Source organism: Theropithecus gelada, chromosome 4 (assembly GCF_003255815.1).
Source record: "Theropithecus gelada isolate Dixy chromosome 4, Tgel_1.0, whole genome shotgun sequence".
NCBI lineage: Eukaryota > Metazoa > Chordata > Mammalia > Primates > Cercopithecidae > Theropithecus > Theropithecus gelada.
Window position 1 is genome coordinate 134,067,733 of NC_037671.1, and position 18,675 is coordinate 134,086,407.

General features: G+C 55.3%; 3 protein-coding genes across 10 annotated transcripts in view; 1 reads left to right on the forward strand and 2 right to left on the reverse strand.

Moving 5' to 3' along the window:
- Positions 1 to 4,390, reverse strand: part of PPIL6 (peptidylprolyl isomerase like 6) — a 49,890-nt gene extending 45,500 nt beyond the window's left edge. For all 3 annotated transcript variants that reach the window (XM_025384358.1, XM_025384357.1, XM_025384356.1), the window contains exon 1: positions 3,627 to 4,390. In XM_025384358.1, coding sequence (XP_025240143.1) covers positions 3,627 to 4,292 — 666 coding nt within the window. In that variant the 5' untranslated portion in view covers positions 4,293 to 4,390. The remainder of the gene's footprint in view (positions 1 to 3,626) is intronic.
- On the forward strand, positions 3,817 to 7,102 carry SMPD2 (sphingomyelin phosphodiesterase 2). 4 transcript variants are annotated; one of them, XM_025384354.1, is made up of 10 exons: positions 3,817 to 4,340; positions 4,525 to 4,621; positions 4,729 to 4,805; positions 5,149 to 5,242; positions 5,385 to 5,474; positions 5,718 to 5,800; positions 5,927 to 6,059; positions 6,154 to 6,258; positions 6,447 to 6,600; positions 6,697 to 7,102. In XM_025384354.1, the coding sequence occupies exons 1-10, from the start codon at positions 4,291 to 4,293 to the stop codon at positions 7,083 to 7,085; spliced, it is 1,272 nt and encodes a 423-aa protein (XP_025240139.1). In that variant the 5' UTR covers positions 3,817 to 4,290; the 3' UTR covers positions 7,086 to 7,102. The 4 variants fall into 4 exon arrangements, with proteins under 4 accessions (XP_025240139.1, XP_025240137.1, XP_025240138.1 ...); XM_025384352.1 differs by having other exon boundaries at positions 3,950 to 4,340; positions 5,718 to 6,059; XM_025384353.1 differs by having other exon boundaries at positions 4,333 to 4,621.
- Positions 7,103 to 7,238: 136 nt separating this feature from the next.
- On the reverse strand, positions 7,239 to 18,040 carry MICAL1 (microtubule associated monooxygenase, calponin and LIM domain containing 1). 3 transcript variants are annotated; one of them, XM_025382879.1, is made up of 24 exons: positions 17,304 to 18,040; positions 17,003 to 17,210; positions 16,634 to 16,738; positions 15,585 to 15,689; positions 15,320 to 15,475; positions 14,676 to 14,776; positions 13,392 to 13,649; positions 13,060 to 13,175; positions 12,746 to 12,872; positions 12,492 to 12,570; positions 11,812 to 11,962; positions 11,286 to 11,476; positions 11,006 to 11,094; positions 10,812 to 10,853; positions 10,499 to 10,582; positions 10,214 to 10,370; positions 9,839 to 9,915; positions 9,251 to 9,527; positions 8,884 to 8,972; positions 8,522 to 8,635; positions 8,316 to 8,409; positions 8,015 to 8,114; positions 7,844 to 7,917; positions 7,239 to 7,516 (listed from the first exon to the last, which is right to left on the reverse strand). In XM_025382879.1, exons 1-24 carry the CDS (start codon positions 17,832 to 17,834, stop codon positions 7,368 to 7,370), a joined length of 3,474 nt encoding a protein of 1,157 aa, XP_025238664.1. In that variant the 5' UTR covers positions 17,835 to 18,040; the 3' UTR covers positions 7,239 to 7,367. The 3 variants fall into 3 exon arrangements, with proteins under 3 accessions (XP_025238664.1, XP_025238663.1, XP_025238665.1); XM_025382878.1 differs by having other exon boundaries at positions 11,812 to 11,971; XM_025382880.1 differs by lacking the exon at positions 13,392 to 13,649.
- Positions 18,041 to 18,675: the final 635 nt, after the last annotated feature.

Here is an 18,675-nt window from a genome sequence, read left to right on the forward strand (position 1 = left end):
AAAAGAAACAAACTCTTCTCTTAGTCTTCCTATATTCCCACCTGCCACAACCTCTGGCACACAGCAGCTGAATAAACAAAGGAATACATAAATGGGTTAATGCCAATAGCTTTGTGATATGCTACGTTCTTTTAGGACTAGTTTTTCCCAAAGTACAACTCTTGCTAAACCTCAGCAGATCTACAGACACTTTACTTATAATATAAACAAAAGTTCTTGCTTTAATTCACTGATGAATGGGGGATGACCAAAAAGATAATAACATTGTGGTTATACCCCTTAGGAAAAAGAGAAGTACGAAATCAGTTTAGGTTTAGATACTGAATATGTTTTAGTTTGACATAGATTGTCTGTAGGAATCAGAGAAAATTCTTACTGGTCAGCAATCCAGGCTTGGTTCTTGATGTCTGTCTCCCTCTAAGGCAAGAGAAGGCAGGTGAGGCAATAACAGGCTTCTTTTCTGAGTGGGTCTGGGAAGTAGATGGACCAAAGGGAAAAGTGACAGCCGCTGCAGGAGGCACTTTCCCTGCTAGGGACAGTGCTTGGAGGCCCTGTCGTGGTCCAAAAGAGGGTGCTGGCCTAGCACAGGTCATCAGGAGTGAGTATTCCAAGGGGAGAAAACCAGGATGTGAGTGTGGCCCACTTTGGCAATACTCACAAAGATGGCAATGATAATCAGGCCATTCCCTTCTGTCCCCAAGCAACAGGTGACATGTCCTGTTTCTCAGTTCCAGTGTCTGTGCTCAGTTTGAGGCAATACTTCAAGTTGACACATATATATATATACACACACACACATATATATTTTGAGACGGAGTCTTGCTCTGTCGCCCAGGATGGAGGGCAGTGGCGTGACCTCAGCTCATTGCAACCTCTGTCTCCTGGGTTCAAGTAATTCTCCTACCTCCGCCTCCTGAGTAGCTGAGATTACAGGCGCCCACCACCACGCCCAGCTAATTTTTGCATTTTTAGTAGAGATGAGGTTTCACCATGTTGGCCAGGCTGGTCTCAAACTCCTGACCTCAGGCCATCTGCCTGCTTCAGCCTCCCAAAGTGCTGGGATTACAGGCATGAGCTACCGCACCCGGCCCGGTTGACTGCTATTTCTAACCATCTGGAATAAACTATAAATCCAACAGTTTTCAAATGAAACACATCATGTCTTTTTGATAATTTAGTATTTGTTGTAGAACGGACTATATCCAAATTAAAATACACGCAATATTTATTCTTATTCTCTACAAATCTCAATGTTTTGTGTGTTTGATTTTTACATTTTGTTTTTATTTTTGAATTGACATATAATAATTGTACATATTTATGGGGTAGTGATGTCTGAGTGTTCCCAACACAAATCTAAATCTTTGTCAGTTAATCAGGCATCTGGGATCACTCACAAATTATCATGTTAGGAATATATTCAGATATCCTTTATTAAGACAGAACTAGAGGCTGGCTGTGGTGGCCCATGCCTATAATCCCAGCACTTCGGGATATTGAGGAGGATTGCTTGAGCCCAGGAGTTCAAGACCAGCCTAGGCAACATAGTGAGACCCCTGTCTCTTCCAAAAAAAGAAAAAAAACTAGCTGAATTTTCATATTTGAATACAACTACAGTAGGTAAAAGTTTAAGAAAGGGAAATTGACATTAATACAATAAAGATACTGTTTTCTTGACCTAGTGTCTTCTACAACAGGGGTTGGACAGGAATAATTTTTAGATTTGTAAACAGTATTTTTTTTTAAGACGGAGTCTCACTCTTCTTGCCCAGTGGCGTGATCTCAGCTCACCGAAACCTCCACCTCCCGGGTTCAAGCGATTCTCCAGCCTCAGCTTCCCGAGTAGCTGGGATTACAGGTACCCGCCACCACGCCTGGATAATTTTTGTACTTTTAGTAGAGATGTGGTTTCACCATGTTGGACAGGCTGGTCTTGAACTCCTGATTTGGTGATCCTCCTGCCTCAGCCTCCCAAAGCGCTGGATTACAGGCATGAGCCACCATGCTCGGCCTGTAAACAGTTTTAAAAAATCAAAAGAATCATATTTCATGTTATGTGAAAATTATACACAAGTCAAATTCGGTGTCCATAATATGGTTTTGGTGGAATACTGTCATTTATTTCCATCTCTGTGTCTGTTTTTGCAACACAGGACAAAGCTAAAGAGGTGTGACTGAGACTCTATTGCCAAGAATGCCTAATATATTTACTATCTGGACTTTACAGAAAAAAACTTGCCAACACTTTCTTTACAATGTGGAGTAGGCACAGAAAATATGTGCCTTCAGAAAAAAAGCGAAAAAAAAAAAAACCGAGAAAAAAAAGAAATCCCCGAAACTCATTAAATACATTAACTTTGTAATTAGCTTTATGGCCATTAACTTTGGTAATAAAAGGTTGCTGATCCCGTCTGCCCAAGTAACACAGACCATAATTTCTACTTTTGATGATTCATGTATTATTTTCACAGACTTCTGATCATTTGTTTTCTTTTTATTATTTATTTATTTATTTTGAGACGGGTCTGGCTCTGTTGCCCAGGCTGGAGTGCAATGGTGTGATCTCAGCTCATTGCAAACTCCGCCTCCCGGGTTCAAGGGATTCTTGTGCCTCAGCCTCCTAAGTAGCTGGTATTACAGACGACCGCCATCACGCCCGGCTAATTTTTTGTATTTTTAGTAGAAACGGGGTTTCACCATGTTGGCCAAGCTGGTCTAGAACTCTGCCTCTGCCTCCCAAAGTGCTGAGAGTAGAGGCGTGAGTCACCGCGCTCAAGACTTTGTCTTCTATTTGGAAACATTTTGTTGTCAAGTATCCAGCTGGGTACTTCGGGAGTTAAAAACATTAACTAAGGCATGGTCCTGGAGTCAAGTGAGGTTCGGCGAGAAGTCTGCCATGGACATTTCTGGAGCAAACCCTGTAAGAAGGGCTGAATTCTACATGCCGACATTTCATACATTTCTCCTGGCATTTCAGGTTGTAAGTGTGCTGCATCATAACTGATCTGGCCAAATTCTTCCAGTTTCCTCAAGTGCTTTTCCTTTAATATCGTTCTGAGTGTTTACAAACAAATGATTTTCCAAAGCACTTGTGAAGCATCTAGTTCGATAGGAACGCAGTGACGGGTCTATAAAATTCAAATAAAAGAACCTCCCCAAATGAATAGTTTACAAAAATCGCTTGGCGGGCCTTCGGGGGGGGGTTGTAAAAATCAGCTAGTTATATAGTAATCATTTTTCCATGAATTTTAAAATCTATAACTAAATAAAAAATTGACGTAGAACGAAATCCGCAGGGTGTGTGTGTGTGTGTGTGTGTGTGTGTGTGTGTGCGCGCGCGCGCGCCTCGGAGGGGATTTCCTTATTTCCCAGAACGGTTCTGAACCCTTCCTTCGCTCAGATCTCGTCGCAAAGTCGAACGCCAGCCCCCGGACCCGCACTTGCTCCCCTATACGCTCCTCCCGGTCCTCCAGACGGAGCCCGCCCGGCTAGGACACGCCAGCCCCTTCCTCGGCCGGTGGGGCCTCGACCCCTGCCGCCTCGAGGAGGCGCCGCGCCTGCAGTCCACGCCGCCGTGAGCCGGGAGCGCGGAGGGCGGCCCGCGACGGAGGTTTCTCTGTGGTTACCTCAGCAGCGCTCTTCGCAATCTGAAAGTTGGGGCAGCTGAAGAGCCCCACCACCTTCACCTGCAGCGGCCGCTCGGGCAGCGACGGCGAGCCGCACCTGGCTTGCTGGGGCCCGGAAGGCCGCGGCCTTGCCATGGCCGCGCGCGGGGACGCCTGGTGACCCCAAACACTGCGCGTCGCTCCGGCAACTGCGCGGCCCCGCCTCCGCCGCTCGCAGGAGGCGGGGCCCAGGGGCGGGGCCGAGGGCGGCCAGTGGCGGCCCGGCCTTTCCTCAACTTTGCGCCTGTTGCTGGGCCGCCCGCGCGCGGGCGGCGGCGGCCGGGGACGAGCTTGGAGGAAAAGGAACCGAGAGCCGCCCACCTGGGGGCGCTCTGCGGACCCCCAGGGTCCTGGCGCGCGGCCCTCGCCGAGCTTGGGCACCCGGATTTCGGCAGCGGATCGTCTTTCCGGGTTGGCGGCCCGCCTGATTGGAACCAGCCGGCCGGTTGTCGGGGGAACGCGGGAGTCGGGCCCGGCCTGAGCCGCGCGAGCTTGGTGCCCACCTGTGCGCGCCGTCTGCGAGGAAGGAACGGGCCAGGAAGAAGGCGCCGCCGGCCGCCCCCGTCCGCACCGCGGCCGTCGCTGGGGAGCTAGAGCCGCCTTGCGCCCCTGGAGTGCCCCAGACATGAAGCCCAACTTCTCCCTGCGACTGCGGATTTTCAACCTCAACTGCTGGTGAGCGCGTCCACGGAGTGCGGTCTGGGGGCCGCCTTCCGTTCGCACCCATGCAGCCTTCCTCACCCCATCCCGCGCCACGATCTCAGGGTGTAGGGGAACCCGAACCTCCAAAGTCCACATCTGGCCCCAGCGCTGGTGGTCCCAGCGGTCACATCACCTGCCTCGCTCTTCCCTTCCTTAGGGGCATTCCCTACTTAAGCAAGCACCGGGCCGACCGCATGAGGCGCCTGGGCGACTTTCTGAACCAGGAGAGCTTCGACCTGGCTTTGCTGGAGGAGGTGAGATTGTGCAGCACCATGTGGAACCCAGGCTGGAAGGAGGGCACCTGGGGGCAGATCCTCCCCCTGGGGAAAGGCCAGGCAGACATCCTTACCGCCTCCCTTAGGTGTGGAGTGAGCAGGACTTCCAGTACCTGAGACAGAAGCTGTCACCCACCTACCCGGCTGCACACCACTTCCGGAGGTGAGAAGCCCACGGGCCTGAAGCCTGTTTTCATCCCAGGAGGCTCTTGGCCCTGCCAGCCCTTCCCTATCCTGCCTGCACCCTCCAGTCTCCTCCAGCCTTCTCTCCCTCTGGATGTGAGAAGGGCAAGGGTGAACCAAGAAGGTCCTATGACTTCAGCCCCTTTCAGCTTTGTTTTCTGGCTGCCGTATACTCCTCCAAAGGCTCTTGCCTTTGTTCTAGGGCTAGTCCCAGCAGTAGAAAAAGAAAAAAATAGCTGATCAAAGCTGGAAGACAAGGGAGGGGAAGAGGGCTGGGTGTCTCTCCCTGTTTTTCTAGTTATTAAGCAGGGCTTGGCTTTCAGCGGAATCATTGGCAGTGGCCTCTGTGTCTTCTCCAAACACCCAATCCAGGAGCTCACCCAGCACGTCTACACCCTCAATGGCTACCCCTACATGGTAAGCCAGACCTCTGACCTCTTCCACCTCCCTTCCCCACCTCCAGTGATACAAGGTACAGGAGGCAGCCCTCTGAGAGCTGCAGGGGATGGGCAGAAAGACGGTGGTGGTGCCCTGAGTTTCTGTCTCCTCCTGCCTGCAGATCCATCATGGTGACTGGTTCAGTGGGAAGGCTGTGGGGCTGCTGGTGCTCCATCTAAGCGGCATGGTGCTCAACGCCTATGTGACCCATGTGAGTGAAGCTGGCAGTGCCTAGGGCTGGGACATGCAGCCCAGTCCTGGGACAGAGAGATGGTACTCCTCTAGCTCTAATGCCTGGGGGTGAGGTGTGGGGGCAAGATCTTAGAAGGAAGCAATGGGCAAGGCTTATCCATTCTATACCCAACACCATGCCAAGTGACAGACACAGGCTTGATTCAGACATACCCCTGGGACCCTCAGTCTTATCTGCTGTGATCTCATCTGTCTTGCCCAGCTCCATGCCGAATACAATCGACAGAAGGACATCTACCTAGCACATCGCGTGGCCCAAGCTTGGGAACTGGCCCAGTTCATCCAGTGTGTGAGCCTGGGTTTGAACGGGGAAGTGGGATGGGACCCAGGGGCTGGGGGTGAACAAGGCCCCAGTCATGGGGAAGAGCTGGTGAGGGAAGAACTCCCGCCTCACCAACGTGGTTCCCCCAGCCACACATCCAAGAAGGCAGATGTAGTTCTGTTGTGTGGAGACCTCAACATGCACCCGGAAGACCTGGGCTGCTGCCTGCTGAAGGAGTGGACAGGGCTCCGTGATGCCTACCTTGAAACGCGGGACTTCAAGGTGAGAGGACTTGCCTGTTACTTCCCTACCTAGATCCCCAGCTTCTCTCCCTCCTCCTCCCCTACATCCTAGTATGAGCCAGTGATTCCCTTAGGGCTCTGAAGAAGGCAACACCATGGTACCCAAGAACTGCTACGTCAGCCAGCAGGAGCTGAAGCCGTTTCCCTTTGGTGTCCGCATTGACTACATGCTTTACAAGGTTGGGCTCCTCCCCTCAACATACTTTCATCCACTGTGTCTCTCTGTCTACCACCAACCTGTATAGATCCTTTGCTCAACTAGTCTAGTCTTGGACCACTGATGGTTGGAAAGTGGGGTAGCCAGGAGCTGGTTCTCTGGGAAGAGGCCCTCATATATAAGCTTCTCTCTGGCCCTTACTTTTCCTAGGCAGTTTCCGGGTTTTACATCTCCTGTAAGAGTCTTGAAACCACTACAGGCAACGACCCTTACAGCGGCACCCCCCTCTCTGATCACGAAGCCCTGATGGCTACTCTGTTTGTGAGGCACAGCCCCCCACAGCAGAGCCCCCACTCTACCCACAGTGAGTCACCCCCACCCTTAACTTGGCCCTTGCCCCGCTTGAAGCAGCCCTTCCACTCTTGACTCTCTCCTGCCCCACTGCCCTGCCCTGTTGTAGGACCAGCAGAGAGGTCGCCGTTGATGAGTGTGCTCAAGGAGGCCTGGACGGAGCTGGGTCTGGGCATGGCTCAGGCTCGCTGGTGGGCTGCCTTCGCTAGCTATGTGATTGGCCTGGGGCTGCTTCTCCTGGCACTGCTGTGTGTCCTGGCGGCTGGAGGAGGGGCCAGGGAAGCTGCCATACTGCTCTGGACCCCCAGCGTAGGGCTGGTGCTGTGGGCAGGTGCGTTCTACCTCTTCCACGTGCAGGAGGTCAATGGCTTGTATAGGGCCCACGCAGAGCTCCAGCATGTGCTAGGAAGGGCAAGGGAGGCCCAGGACCTGGGCCCAGAGCCTCAGCCAGCCCTACTCCTGGGGCAGCAGGAGGGGGACAGAACTAAAGAACAATAAAGCTTGGCACTTTAGTGGCTCTGCCTTTTTACTTGTAGAGGCAATGGGAGCCAGGGCTCAGTGTGACTGTCACACTACAGACCTTTAGGCTCCTACACATCTCCTGTCCCCATACCCGCCCCCACCTCCCACCTGTAGGCAGTGTGAGCCCTGTTTGTGGCAGAAACATTTTAATTGTAAACAGCAAGGCTCTCTGCCAGGCAGCCCAGATGAACAGGGGTGGCACTGTGCTGGGGTGAGGGGTTTTCCTTGTGAGAACGAAAGCAGACCGTCCACCCTCTTCTAGCCCTGGGCCCCTATCCCCAAGGCCAGCTCGCTGAGCCTGCGCTCCTCCTGCAAGCGGATGAGGGCATCTCTCTGGTTGACCAAATCCACCAGCTTCCTCAGGACCTGGTCCTCAGCCTGCCGATCAGCAGCTGTCTTTAGGGTTTCTAAAACGGGGGAGACAAAGCTCAGAGAACAGGGAACTAGGCAGGGAAGCAGGAGGGCCACAGCCTAATCCCAGCCTATGTGATTTCTATAACCCGGGCTTTGTTTCCTAAGCTGCCAAATGAGGACGGTTGCCAACACCAGTGGTTTTCCAGCACTACTGAGCAGCACCATTTTTTTTTTTAAGGAGATCTTGTATAAAAGCCAACTGTGCAGCTCTGATTGAACTGAAGTGAGAAGGGACCATGCTGCTTGATCAGTAGCTGAGATCATGAGGCTTGCATGACACAACCCTGGGATGTGTCTGCCTCTCCCCACATTTCACCTACCTTCCCGGTTCATGTAGCCTCGTAGCTCCTGGTCCAGCTGCCACTGTTTCTCCTCCAGGTTCAACTCCTGCACCCTGTGGAGGTCAGGGATTGTAGAAGCAGAGCTGTCTAGGGTGCCCAAGGGGCTGGAGCCTGGCCCGAGGACCACTGTCACCATCCCCTTCCCCTTACATGATCATGAGCTCAGCCTCCTCGGCCACCAGGCTGTTTTTCTTGTCAACGAGCTGTAGCAGCTGTCCTACCCATAGTTTCTTTTGCTGTTCTGGGGAACCTGAGAAGAAGGAAGATGGGTGGGGTGGTCAGGAGGTTTCCAGCCAGCACCGAAGGAGTCACAGGCTTAGGGGCCACAGGAGAGCAGGGTGTCACAGGCATGTGTTAGCTGTGTGGTACAGCCACTGGGACTCCTATGGGCTGCAGCGTGGAGCTGAACACAGTGCTAGGAGGCAGAGGGGTGTCCTAGCTTGTCACTCACTGCTCTGGCGCCTCAGGGCCAGCTCCAGCTTCACGCCCTCGGCCTCTAGCTCCCTCAGGGCACCCTCGATCTCATTTAGTCGCCGCTGGATGGTCTGAGGGGTACAAGACAGGATACCCAGGAGTCTCTGGGTTGCTCAAGAACAGAGCACTGGAGGAACTCAGAACTTTGACCCCATCAGAATTTTGGGAACCCCTGGGCTTCACCTGGGCCTTGCGGAACCTCTTCATCTCCTCCTCCTTCGCACGGCGCAGCAGAGTCCGACGCCATGTTGGGTAGTCATTCATGGTGCCTGAGGTCTTGGCAAAGGTCTGCAGGGCCTATGGGAGGATCAGGCCAGTCAGGGATAGGGCCTGGGCCCCCTGGTGGATAGAAGTGTTGTTTGGAAAGGCAGAAAAGAACCCGTGCTGGAAGCGGGGTAAGCTCTGATAGAAAAGGTGGAGGCCAGAGATATGACAGGCTGAGTGAGAAGACATTCCAAGAGAAGGGTGCAGAGGACGGAGTGCAGCGCAGGTTTCTCCTGTAGTGGGCTGGAGAGCGTTTCGTGGCTGCACACTGGCCCACTCACCTGTTCCACATCTGAGTCCAAAGGTACATCTTCTTCCTCTTCACTGGAGGAGGAACTCTCTTCTTCCTCCTTCTCCATGGCCGCAAGAGCTGAGAAGAAGAAGAACTGAGAAGTTCTACTGCCTCCAGCACCTGCCCCAGTCAGGCAACAGAGAGCATGGTGGTGATGGAGGCCCTGCGAGCCTGGTAAAGACTGAATGTGTGTGTTGGGGCATGGGAGGAACTGAGAAGAATGGAGCAGAGGAGAGGCTGGCACGGCCTGGGATCCCCACAACTTCCCTCTGTATTCCCCAGAATTCCTCTGCAGGAAGACAGTGCTCCCACCCTGTCCCATCCTGGGTCAGCACATCTGTGAGGATGGCAGTTACCTTGAGGGCTCTGGACTGGCAGGCCCCAACCCACAAAGCTGCTCTCCAGGGCGTGGCGGGCCAAGGCGGAGCAGCTGCGGGGGGGCTTAGGTGGAGGCTCCATTTCCAGGTCAGGGGTAAGGTTAAGGGAGGACAACCGCTGGCGCTCTAGGCTGGAGAGGTGGATCCGCCGACGGGCGGGCTGGCTGGGATCTGGAACAGGACCGACCCCCTCCTGCGAGGCTGTGGGAGTTGAGAGGCCTGGTGGCATGCTATTCTCACTTGGTGTGGGGAGCTCCTGGAAAAGCCACCATGTGGTCTGGTCAGTGACCTGCCCAGGGTGGGGTGAGGTTGCGGGGTGAGGCTACCCCTTTGGAGCAAAAGTGAGCCTTGGCATTCATTTGCTTAAAACTGTTTACGAACAGTGTCCGGCTGTGTTTTAGATACTTGAGAGAACAAGAAGTGTAAGCAGACAGGCATCCCTGCCTTCACAGAGCTTACATGCTAGTAGAGAAAGACATTCAGTTACCCCCAGCAGAGCGCTGGTTTGATGAGACCCTCTTCCTCTTCCCATGCCCCAGTACACACACATGCCTTCACAGTCTTTACCGGACTCTCGGGGCCTCCATCACTGCCTTCTTCTTTGTGGTCTGGCTGGGGCAGGTGCTGGAGGCAGTAGAAACGTCCTGGAAAGGGTAGAGAGAGGAGGCATCTGGTGTGGGCAGCCCAGTGCCCAGACACGCAACAAGTTTATGAAGGAAGGTGGGGAAAACAAGACAGATTTGCAGGTGAATTTCTGCCAGCCTCCTGTTCTTCAGAACCACATATCTGGAGCTTTGGAGGGGATAGAGAAGACCCTGAGCTCAGGAGAACGAAGTGCCATCTTGAGCCTGTTTCCACCCTGTGCCCCTCTACCTCAAGCTCTTTGTCCCCCAGGCAGGACCAGGCCAAGAGTCTCTCTGGACGTCTCCCAGGCCCACTCACCATCTCCTGGGTGCTGCTCGTAGCCACCTGGCCATAGTGTGGCCTCACAGGTGTGGCAGCGGAAGCAGCTCCGGTGGAAGAAATGGCCGTCGACACAGAGGCGTTCCAGGACATACAGGTGTTCCCCACAAAGTGCACACAGGTCCCCGGCACCAGCCTGCATGGACCCCCAGGACACGGGGTCAGGCAGAGCCAAGGCCAGCTCCAAAGTTCTTTCCCTCCCATGAAACGTCCCCGCCTTGCCCTCCCCAGGCGTCTGCCTGCACACGAGGCCCTGGCTCTCACCTCCTGGTGTTGGGATGGGGGTGTCAGGGGTACACCAGGCTCTGGGTCAGGTGGCACCTCAGTACTTGGGGTCTCGGCGTCCATCTAAGGAGGTAAGTGCTCAGGCAGGGAGGGTAGAGGGGCAGGGCCAGCTGGGAGGGGATGCATACAGATGAACAGAAGGGGCTGAAGGGAAGGGGAGTGAGACTAGGCAGGGAGGCTGGATGGGCGGTTTTAGGACCTGGGATGGGGGCGATGAGAAATCATGAAGACAGTATCAGGAAAGGGGATAAAATGTGGGGTAGGAGACCCACCTGCCCCTGCCTGCATTTACCTCCAAGCGCAGCTTCTTGCCACCAGCATCCTCTGCATTTTCCTGCAATAAGTCCTAACAGCTCTGAGTGTGACGTTTTGAGCCCCCAGTCCTTGCCACTTTCTGAATGTCCTCACCATCACTCCAGGATCTCCACTGGGTACCCCCCTGCCCACTCCTCCCTGCTCAGTTCCAGCCCTGCCTAGACTCTTCACCTTGGCCCGGGATCGCTGCAGGGTCCTCTGAAGTTTACCAAGGAATAATACAGCACTAGAGGTCCCCGGGGAGGCCTGGCTGACAGGGCCTGCAGGGAGAGCCAGGGCATCAGTGTGGATGGGGGTACCAACACTGTACCCCTAGAACAGACAGTCACTCCCCAACCCAGAAGGACACCTCTCCCAAGCTGGCCCTCAGAGGGTGCCTTCTCCCTCTTTCTGTCACATACACAGATACCTCCCCATCCCACCTATCCTGCCCACCTTCCTTTCAAGTCACCTGGGCTGTGGGCCGTGCTCTTGAAGGCACTGTGGAAGTGGCTGAGGTAGGCAATGAGGCCCAGTGGGTCGCTCCCTGCCACCACGGCCTGTGCAGACACCACCGGTGTGATGCCCAGCTCATGCTCTGCCACCTTTAGTGCCCAGGCAGTTGCTTCCAGAGCCCCCAGCCCCTGCAGCTCTGAGGGTTCCCTGTGGGGTGTCAGGGAGAAAAGCCAACTAGAGACAAGAACCTAGCCCCACTGAGGGGAGAAGGGGCAGCAGGAGGGGAGGGACAGCAAGCAGTGGCTGGGGTACAAGAAGGCTTGAAGGTAGGTGTGCGGTCTCTGCTACCCAGTGCCCAACCCAGTGACACTACTGGCTTTGGGGGCCTGTGCCATTCACAAAGCTCTCCACTATCTGAATGCATTAGAGTCTCACAAGACTGTCGGCAGATGCAAGGAAGCACACTGTCTCTAGGACTCAGCTGGATGTGCTAACTCCTACACTGAGATCCTGAGAGAGAGGTGGGTCTGCCAGGGACTCACAGCAGGCCAGGCTGCAACCGGTGCACCAGGGCACACAGAGCTAGCCCATCAGTCCAGGAGGAAGACAAATCGGAGACGTGGACTCCCGGGTACCCAGCTGTCTGCTCCTGGCACCAGCGTAGCAGCTCCTCCTGGGTGCCTGCCGACCCGCCTGCCGACCCTGGGAGAGAAGGCTGCGCTGTGCCCAAGGCCCCCTCTGCCCATCCCAGGCATATAGGGAGCCCAGCTGCTGGGTGTGGGGGTTCCGTAGGGGAGGAGGAGCCAGGGACCCACCTCTACTAGAGCACCAGCCTAAAGCTCACTGTCAGCAGCCCTCCTTCATCCCAATTCTCTTTTTAAAAAATCTCTTTGGAATAAAGTAGAGGAGTGAATAAAGTGAAATCGCAACTGGCCACATAGAGGGCAGCAGACTAAACTGGGAGCAGGGGAGATTGCCAGCACCACTGTGGCTGTAGTGGTGGTTAAAACACTGAAGCACTTCCACGCAGACTGGCAGCCGGCTGCTGCCTGTGCGGTGCTGCCCCCTGTTCCTCCAGCAGGCCCCCAACCAACCCACCAGCAACAACGCGTGCTCCGGCACGCTGCTCCTGTCCTGAGGCTGCAGCTGCTTTGCGGCGACCACCTAGGCCTCGCTGGGTAGTACATATTTTGGTCACCGCTCAGGAAGAAGGTCTGCTCACCGGTGGTTGGCATCCCTGCATCTGTCTTGTCATTCCTCTGCACAGGCTCCTTGGTTAGCACGTCGTACAGGTCTCGTACCTAAGGCAGCCCCGCTCAGGTCTCAAGGCAGGCTGGCCACACAGCCCCTCAGTCCAGGGGTAAGGGCCTGCCGGGGGTAGGATTGACCCCAAAGGGCAGTGACTGGGCAGGGAGGGCCTGACCTCGGGGGAGAGGGTTGGCTTGGGAAGCCTGGTGGGGGTGCCGGGGGTCTGACCTGATTGGGGGTCACTGCCCGGAGGTTCAGGTTGGGGTAGCGGGTGGCTGGGTCCAGCCCATACTGGGCCACATTGCGATGCATGTTTTCTGGGGATGTCTGTGATAGAAGCTGGTACAGGCTCTCACTGAGGGGATGAGGGTAAGGGGCAGGGGCATGAATGGGAGGGCACCTGTCAGCACCCATCCCTCAGGAACTGCCAGGCCTTCTGCCTATTTCCTCCATCTATTCACCCAGCACCCCTTCCCCTCTTCCTGAGCCTTGTCACATGTCCTGCCCTGCCCTACCCACACCCCCCTCAACTCAGGTCTCACCGCTCAGCCAACACCTCTAGGGGCTCAGCGCCCTCTGCCCACCGCTTCACCATCCAGGCTGCATCAAAGGCTGCCAGGAAGCCCCGCGCCACTCCAGTGCCCAGAGGCCAGAAGGGCTGCAGTGTCAGAGGAATAGGAAGTAGCTCAGGGAGAATCCAACAGGTGCATCCCAAGCCCAGACACCCACCAAGATCACAGCAGAAGGGGCTGTCCCCACACCAGGCAGCCCTTAGCTCCTCCCCTCCACAGGCAGACCTTTTTATCCCCTCCTCCATACTAGGCTAACCTCCCTCCCCTAACCATGAAACTCCTGTGCCTCCGGAACCCCTCACCTCCACCAGGCAGTCCCCCACCAGTGCCAGCAGCAGGCGGGCGCCATGCTTCTCTTGCACACGAGCAGAACTCTCTGCCCGCATCATGCTTGTGAAGTCAAAGGCAGAGACATCAGGCTGCCTGTGGGCATCCTGGGCAAACTCTAGTTTCCCGAGCTTGCCATGGGTGGCGAAGTCAGCAGCTGCCCGGGCAAAGCGCTGCAGAGCCTCGGGCACCACATTGGCGCTGCCCAGCAGCCGATCGGTGTCTGGCCAGTCCTGTATGGTCAACAGAGCAGAACTTCAGAGACCTCTGAGAGCAGGGTCAGTGGGCCAGTGCCGCCCCCTTGGGCGCAGAAGGTGCACATCCTGGGGCCCAGAGAAGGAAGGGGCTGCCCTAGACTACACAGTAGTTGAAGGCTGAGCTGGGACTAGAATTCCAGTAGCCTGGGATTCTCAAAGCCCCTTCCTCAGCACTCACCCTGCTGCTGGGGTCCCAGGCTGTTCTGCCTATATCACTACTGTCATATACTTGCCACAAACTCAAGAGCTTTAGTTTGTCCATCACTTAGAGACAACATGCCTAATTTATCAGGGTACTCATGAGAATTAGATGAGACAATGCAAATGTAACTCTAAACACAGTATCTAGCACATTGCTGAATTCATTCATTCAGCAAATACATACTGAGTGCTTACTATGTATTTGGCACTGTTCCAGGTACTGGCAATTAGCAGCAAGCAACAAAGAGACAAAAATGCCTGTCCTCAGGGAGCTGACACATATCTACTGTGGCTGGTATAAGGTGTTTAGCCCAGAATATGATTTCTGTTGCCTTGTAAATCCCAGGGTAAATAACTTTTTTTTTTTTTTTTAAAGACAGAGTTTCATTTTGTTGCCCAGGCTGGAGTGCAGTGGCACAATCTTGGCTCAGTGCAACTTCCACCTCCCAGGTTCAAATGATTATCCTGCCTCAGCCTCCCGAGTAGCTGGGATTACAGGCGCCCACCACCACACCCAGCTAATTTTTGTACTTTTAGTAGAGACGGGGTTTTACCATGTTGGCCAGGCTGGTCTTGAACTCCTGACCTCAGGTGATCCACCTGCCTCGGCCTCCCAAAGTGCTGGGATTACAGGCGTGAGCCACCGTGCCTGGCCGAGAGAACTTTTAGAGGTGAAATTAATGCCAGGACAAAGGCAGGAGAGGACGGGGTCCCCACACCCAGGTGTCGACTATGTCCAAGCCTAGCCTCTGCCTCCCGGGGCTCACCACCCAGCCTCTCGCGGCCAGAACTGGGCCTCACCTGGCGCAGCACCCCCAGCCGCAGCAGGCACTGCTTTTTGGCTGTCATCACAAAGTAGTGGGTGTCATCCTTGTAGTACACAATGTTCTCCAGATCAATGCCTGGGGGTACAGGGCAGGGGTGAGGAGATATGTCTCCTGATAATGTATCACCTTCCCCAAACATCCCAACATGGCCAGACCTCTGAGCTGGGATCCCAGCTTAGGCTGCAGTGAGTGCTCCACACGGAGAACCCTGTGAGTCCTGATGACACAAACAACCGTCTGCCCCAGGCCCAGGAGGCTTGAGGGCTTAGAGCAAAGAGGGAAGCTTGGATGGGGTGGCATTTGGGAGACCTGCACCACCTGGTCACACGGCAGTGCAAAGCCAAAGTAAACATAGGCATCTTCTTGAAGTACCACTTAAGCAAAACTCCCATACACAGGTTCATCTTTGAGAGATTCCAGGACTTTTCATGCTGGGTGGTCAACTAGGGCTGTGCCTGCTTAATCCCTGACAGGACAGTTTCCTTCTCCTTTGCGGCTGAGACCAAACAACAGAAAAGTGTGGAGTTCCTTGCAGCGAGGACAGGTTTGGAAGGGAGAGGCAGGAGCCAGGCCACGGTCAGGCAAGGGGAGGGGAAATTCAGCAAGAGGGTCCCTGACCTGTGGCTTTGAGAAGGCTCTGGAAGAAGCTCTGGTTGTAGATCCTGGCTACACCACTGATCTCCGGCACCTGTGTCTCCTCCACGGTGCGTCCGTTCACAAAGTTGGCTGTGATGCCAATGGCCAGTTTGCCTCGCATTTCTCGAACTTTGAAGCCTAGAGGTGGCGGTAGGTGAACAATGGCAGGAGGAGGGTGTTATAACAATCTAGAAAGGCCCAGGAGGTGCCAGAGATGCTGGCTTCTTTGAGGGAAGTGATCACTCACCTTCAGGGACGAATTTACCTCCTGCAGCGGAGATAAGGACGTCAAATTCATAGTTGGCCAGCTGGGCAGGGGGGTTGGGTTGGAGCTGGGCACGCCAGCCACTCCCTGGGGCAGGGGGTATGAGAGGCACAAAGGTGTAGAAGTCGTAAGAGCCCCTATACTCTCAGGGCAAGCTAGTGAAATCATCAAAACATGTATAAAGGGCTCTCTGGTTTAGAAAGCAATGATATATTATCTATCAGATTATACCTGCACAGCAGCCATGGAAGGCAGGTAAGGAAGGAAGTGCTATTCTTGTTTTGCAAATGCTCAACCTGAGGCTCAGAGTTGCTTGCCCAAGGCCACACTATTAGAAAAGGACTCAAGCCTGTAATCCCAGCACTTTGGGAGGCCGAGACGGGCGGATCACGAGGTCAGGAGATGAGATCATCCTGGCTAACCCGGTGAAACCCCGTCTCCACTAAAAAATACAAAAAACTAGCCAGGCGAGGTGGCGGGCGTCTGTAGTCCCAGCTACTCGGGAGGCTGAGACAGGAGAATGGCATGAACCTGGGAGGCGGAGCTTGCAGTGAGTTGAGATCCGGCCACTGCACTCCAGCCTGGGCAACAGAGCGAGACTCCGTCTCAAAAAAAAAAAAAAAAAAAAGAAAAGGAGACTCCTAGCTGGCGTGGTGGGTCACACCTGTATTCCCAGCACTCTGGGAGACCGAGGCGGGTGGATCACTTGAGGTCAGGAGTTCGAGACCAGCCTGGCTGATATAGCAAGACCCCATCTCTACTTAAAAAAATACAAAAATTAGCTGGGCATGGTGGCACATGCCTGTAATCCCAGCTCCTCGGGAGGCTGAGGCAGGAGAATCACTTGAAACTGGGTGGCGGAGGTTGCAGTGAGCCGAGATTGTGCCACTGCACTCCAGCCTGGGTGACAGAGCGAGCAAGACTCTGTCTAAAAACAAAACAAAAACAAAAAAGGCCACTCCTGGCCCACCCTTTTTCAGATACTGGCCAAGTTCTTGATGGGGGAGGGGGAGGTTCCGAGAAATACTTACCCTTTCTGGGAGGGGGCTGGAGGCCAGTAAAAGTGACACCCCAGTGAATTTCCACCCCCAGCAGCAATACTACCTTCAGCAGAAGCAGCTGGAGCTGCCGGATGCCTGGAAGGGAGAGGACATTAGGAACAGGGACCCTAGGGCAGCACAAGCTCCCCATGTACCAGCGTGTGCCTGGTCAGACTGGAAAAGGTCGTAGCGATCACTCAGCCCAAAAGACCACTTATAGATGGGGGACCTGAATCTTCAAGGTCACCTGGCTGATATGGATCTTGTCTACTTCGACTCTTGGCTGGCCCAGCATTTCCCCACTGGCCTGCCTATAAGCCCAGGCTCACCCGCCCCTCCGGGCCACCACGTGGTGCTCACTGATGTGGTCCAGGGTGCCAGTGCAGAAGCGCCCGTAGAACTTCTTAGCACCAAGTGCCCGCAGGTCATGGATGGTGAAGGGCCAGAGGTGGAGCACGTTGTGGCGAGAGAACTTGGTGCGCTTTTCCACCAGCACCACTCGGGCACCCAGCAGTGCCAGCTCCACAGCGACCCGCAGCCCACAAGGTCCGGCACCCACCACCAGGCACTGTGAACACACAGGGCAGTGAGGGCATGGCATCCTGTCCCTCCTCTGACTCCCCCCATTCTCCACACCCCATCCCAGGCACTGTGTATCCACCTTGGTGCTGGTGCAGGCCCGGCCCTGCTGGTAGACAGGCTGGCCTGCTCGCTTGTCCAGCTTGGTCCACAGTGACTTGGCACTCCAGTAGTTGAGCTGGTCCTTGATCTTGTGGTACTGGGGCAGCCCCCCACCGGGCTCCAGTCCCAGGGCCCCACATAGCTCCTGGAAGCTGCTCAGCACGTCCTGGCACAGCTGGGCCTGCAGGAAGCTCTCAAAATGGGCATGCGCTGGGTTGGTGGAGGTGGGTGAAGCCATGGAGGCCTCCCTGGGGCTCCCAGGGAGGGCAGCAGCTGGGCAGAGGCAAGTGGCTGGAGAGGTGGAAGAAGAAGGGGAAGAGGCTGGAGAACAGAAGAAATAAAAAAGAAGGGGAGGCGAAGAGAGCAGGCTGGTGTCCCCAGGGAACTCGGGATTCACCAGTGATTGGCTTTGCTCCTCCCAGCCCACTCCCCTACCAGCATCTGCTCCAGAGACAGCTGCTATCCCGTCCACTCCCAAGTGAAATTTGCCAAATTTGGAAGTGAAAAACATTAGTCTTGGGCACAGAGGGCAGATGGGACACCAGGGGAGCCTCCAGCTCAGCCTCCCTGTCCGGGGATCTCCAAGCCATTGGGTAGGAATTCTTAGCCTGCCTTCCTTAGGCCTTGGAATCAGGGCGTGGGGGGACTTCTTAGATGTGGAGAGGACAGAGCTGCCTTTGTATGCAACACATGGACAGATCTGATACCCACGACCCCAGCTGCTGCGCACATATCCTGCCCCATCTCCCTCCATACGTCCTGTGCCGGGCGCCCCTCGATGGCCTCAGTGCCACGCTGGGTGTGAGAAGTGCCTCATGGCAAGGGCAAAGTTTTCCTCAGCACTCGTGCTTGCCTCCTGACAGAGAAACAGCCTCTGTCCGTGGGTTCCACTTTCCACCACCAAACTACCTCAACAAACGGCAGGAGGATGTTGCGACTGACTGGGGAACAGAGGCCTGGGTCTATTTCTGATGCACTGTGGTCAAAACACTTCCTCTGTGAATGTGCCCTGCTCCAGGGGGCCGTGAGTAGGGCCGGGGGTCGACTGCAGCCGGATTCGCCCCTCCTAGGCTCCCCCCTCCCCGATCGACCCCGCCCCGCCCCCTGTGCGCCCGGGCGCGCTCTCCCAAGAATCTCCGGAGACAAGGCCTCGCTTTGTCGCCCGCTCCCACGCCACCTGAAGAGTGCCCGAGGGGGTTTCTCACGCGGGGCCCGGAAGGGATCAGAGGGTATGGAGGAGGCGGGTGTTCATGGCAGCGTTAGGGAGGGTGAGTGGCAGCAGCGGGGGCACGTCTCTGGGGCTCTGGCCCCTCCACCCTCCAGCTGCCCCTCCGTTCCCAGCCCGCCGCGCC

Bases quoted from the DNA above. Each gene is read 5' to 3' on its own strand.
- SMPD2 (XM_025384351.1), top strand. From the start codon at position 4,391: ATGCAGCCTTCCTCACCCCATCCCGCGCCACGATCTCAGGGTGTAGGG. The intron at 4,806-5,148 runs GTGAGAAGCCCA...CTTGGCTTTCAG, and splicing joins GCTGCACACCACTTCCGGAG to CGGAATCATTGGCAGTGGCC. The intron at 6,060-6,153 runs GTGAGAGGACTT...TGATTCCCTTAG, and splicing joins TTGAAACGCGGGACTTCAAG to GGCTCTGAAGAAGGCAACAC.
- MICAL1 (XM_025382878.1), bottom strand. From the start codon at position 17,834: ATGTTTTTCACTTCCAAATTTGGCAAATTTCACTTGGGAGTGGACGGG. The intron at 11,477-11,811 runs GTGAGTCCCTGG...GACACCCCACAG, and splicing joins CGGTTGCAGCCTGGCCTGCT to GGAACCCTCAGAGCTGCAGG. The intron at 8,410-8,521 runs GTGAAGCCCAGG...TGTACCCCTCAG, and splicing joins AGAGGTTCCGCAAGGCCCAG to ACCATCCAGCGGCGACTAAA.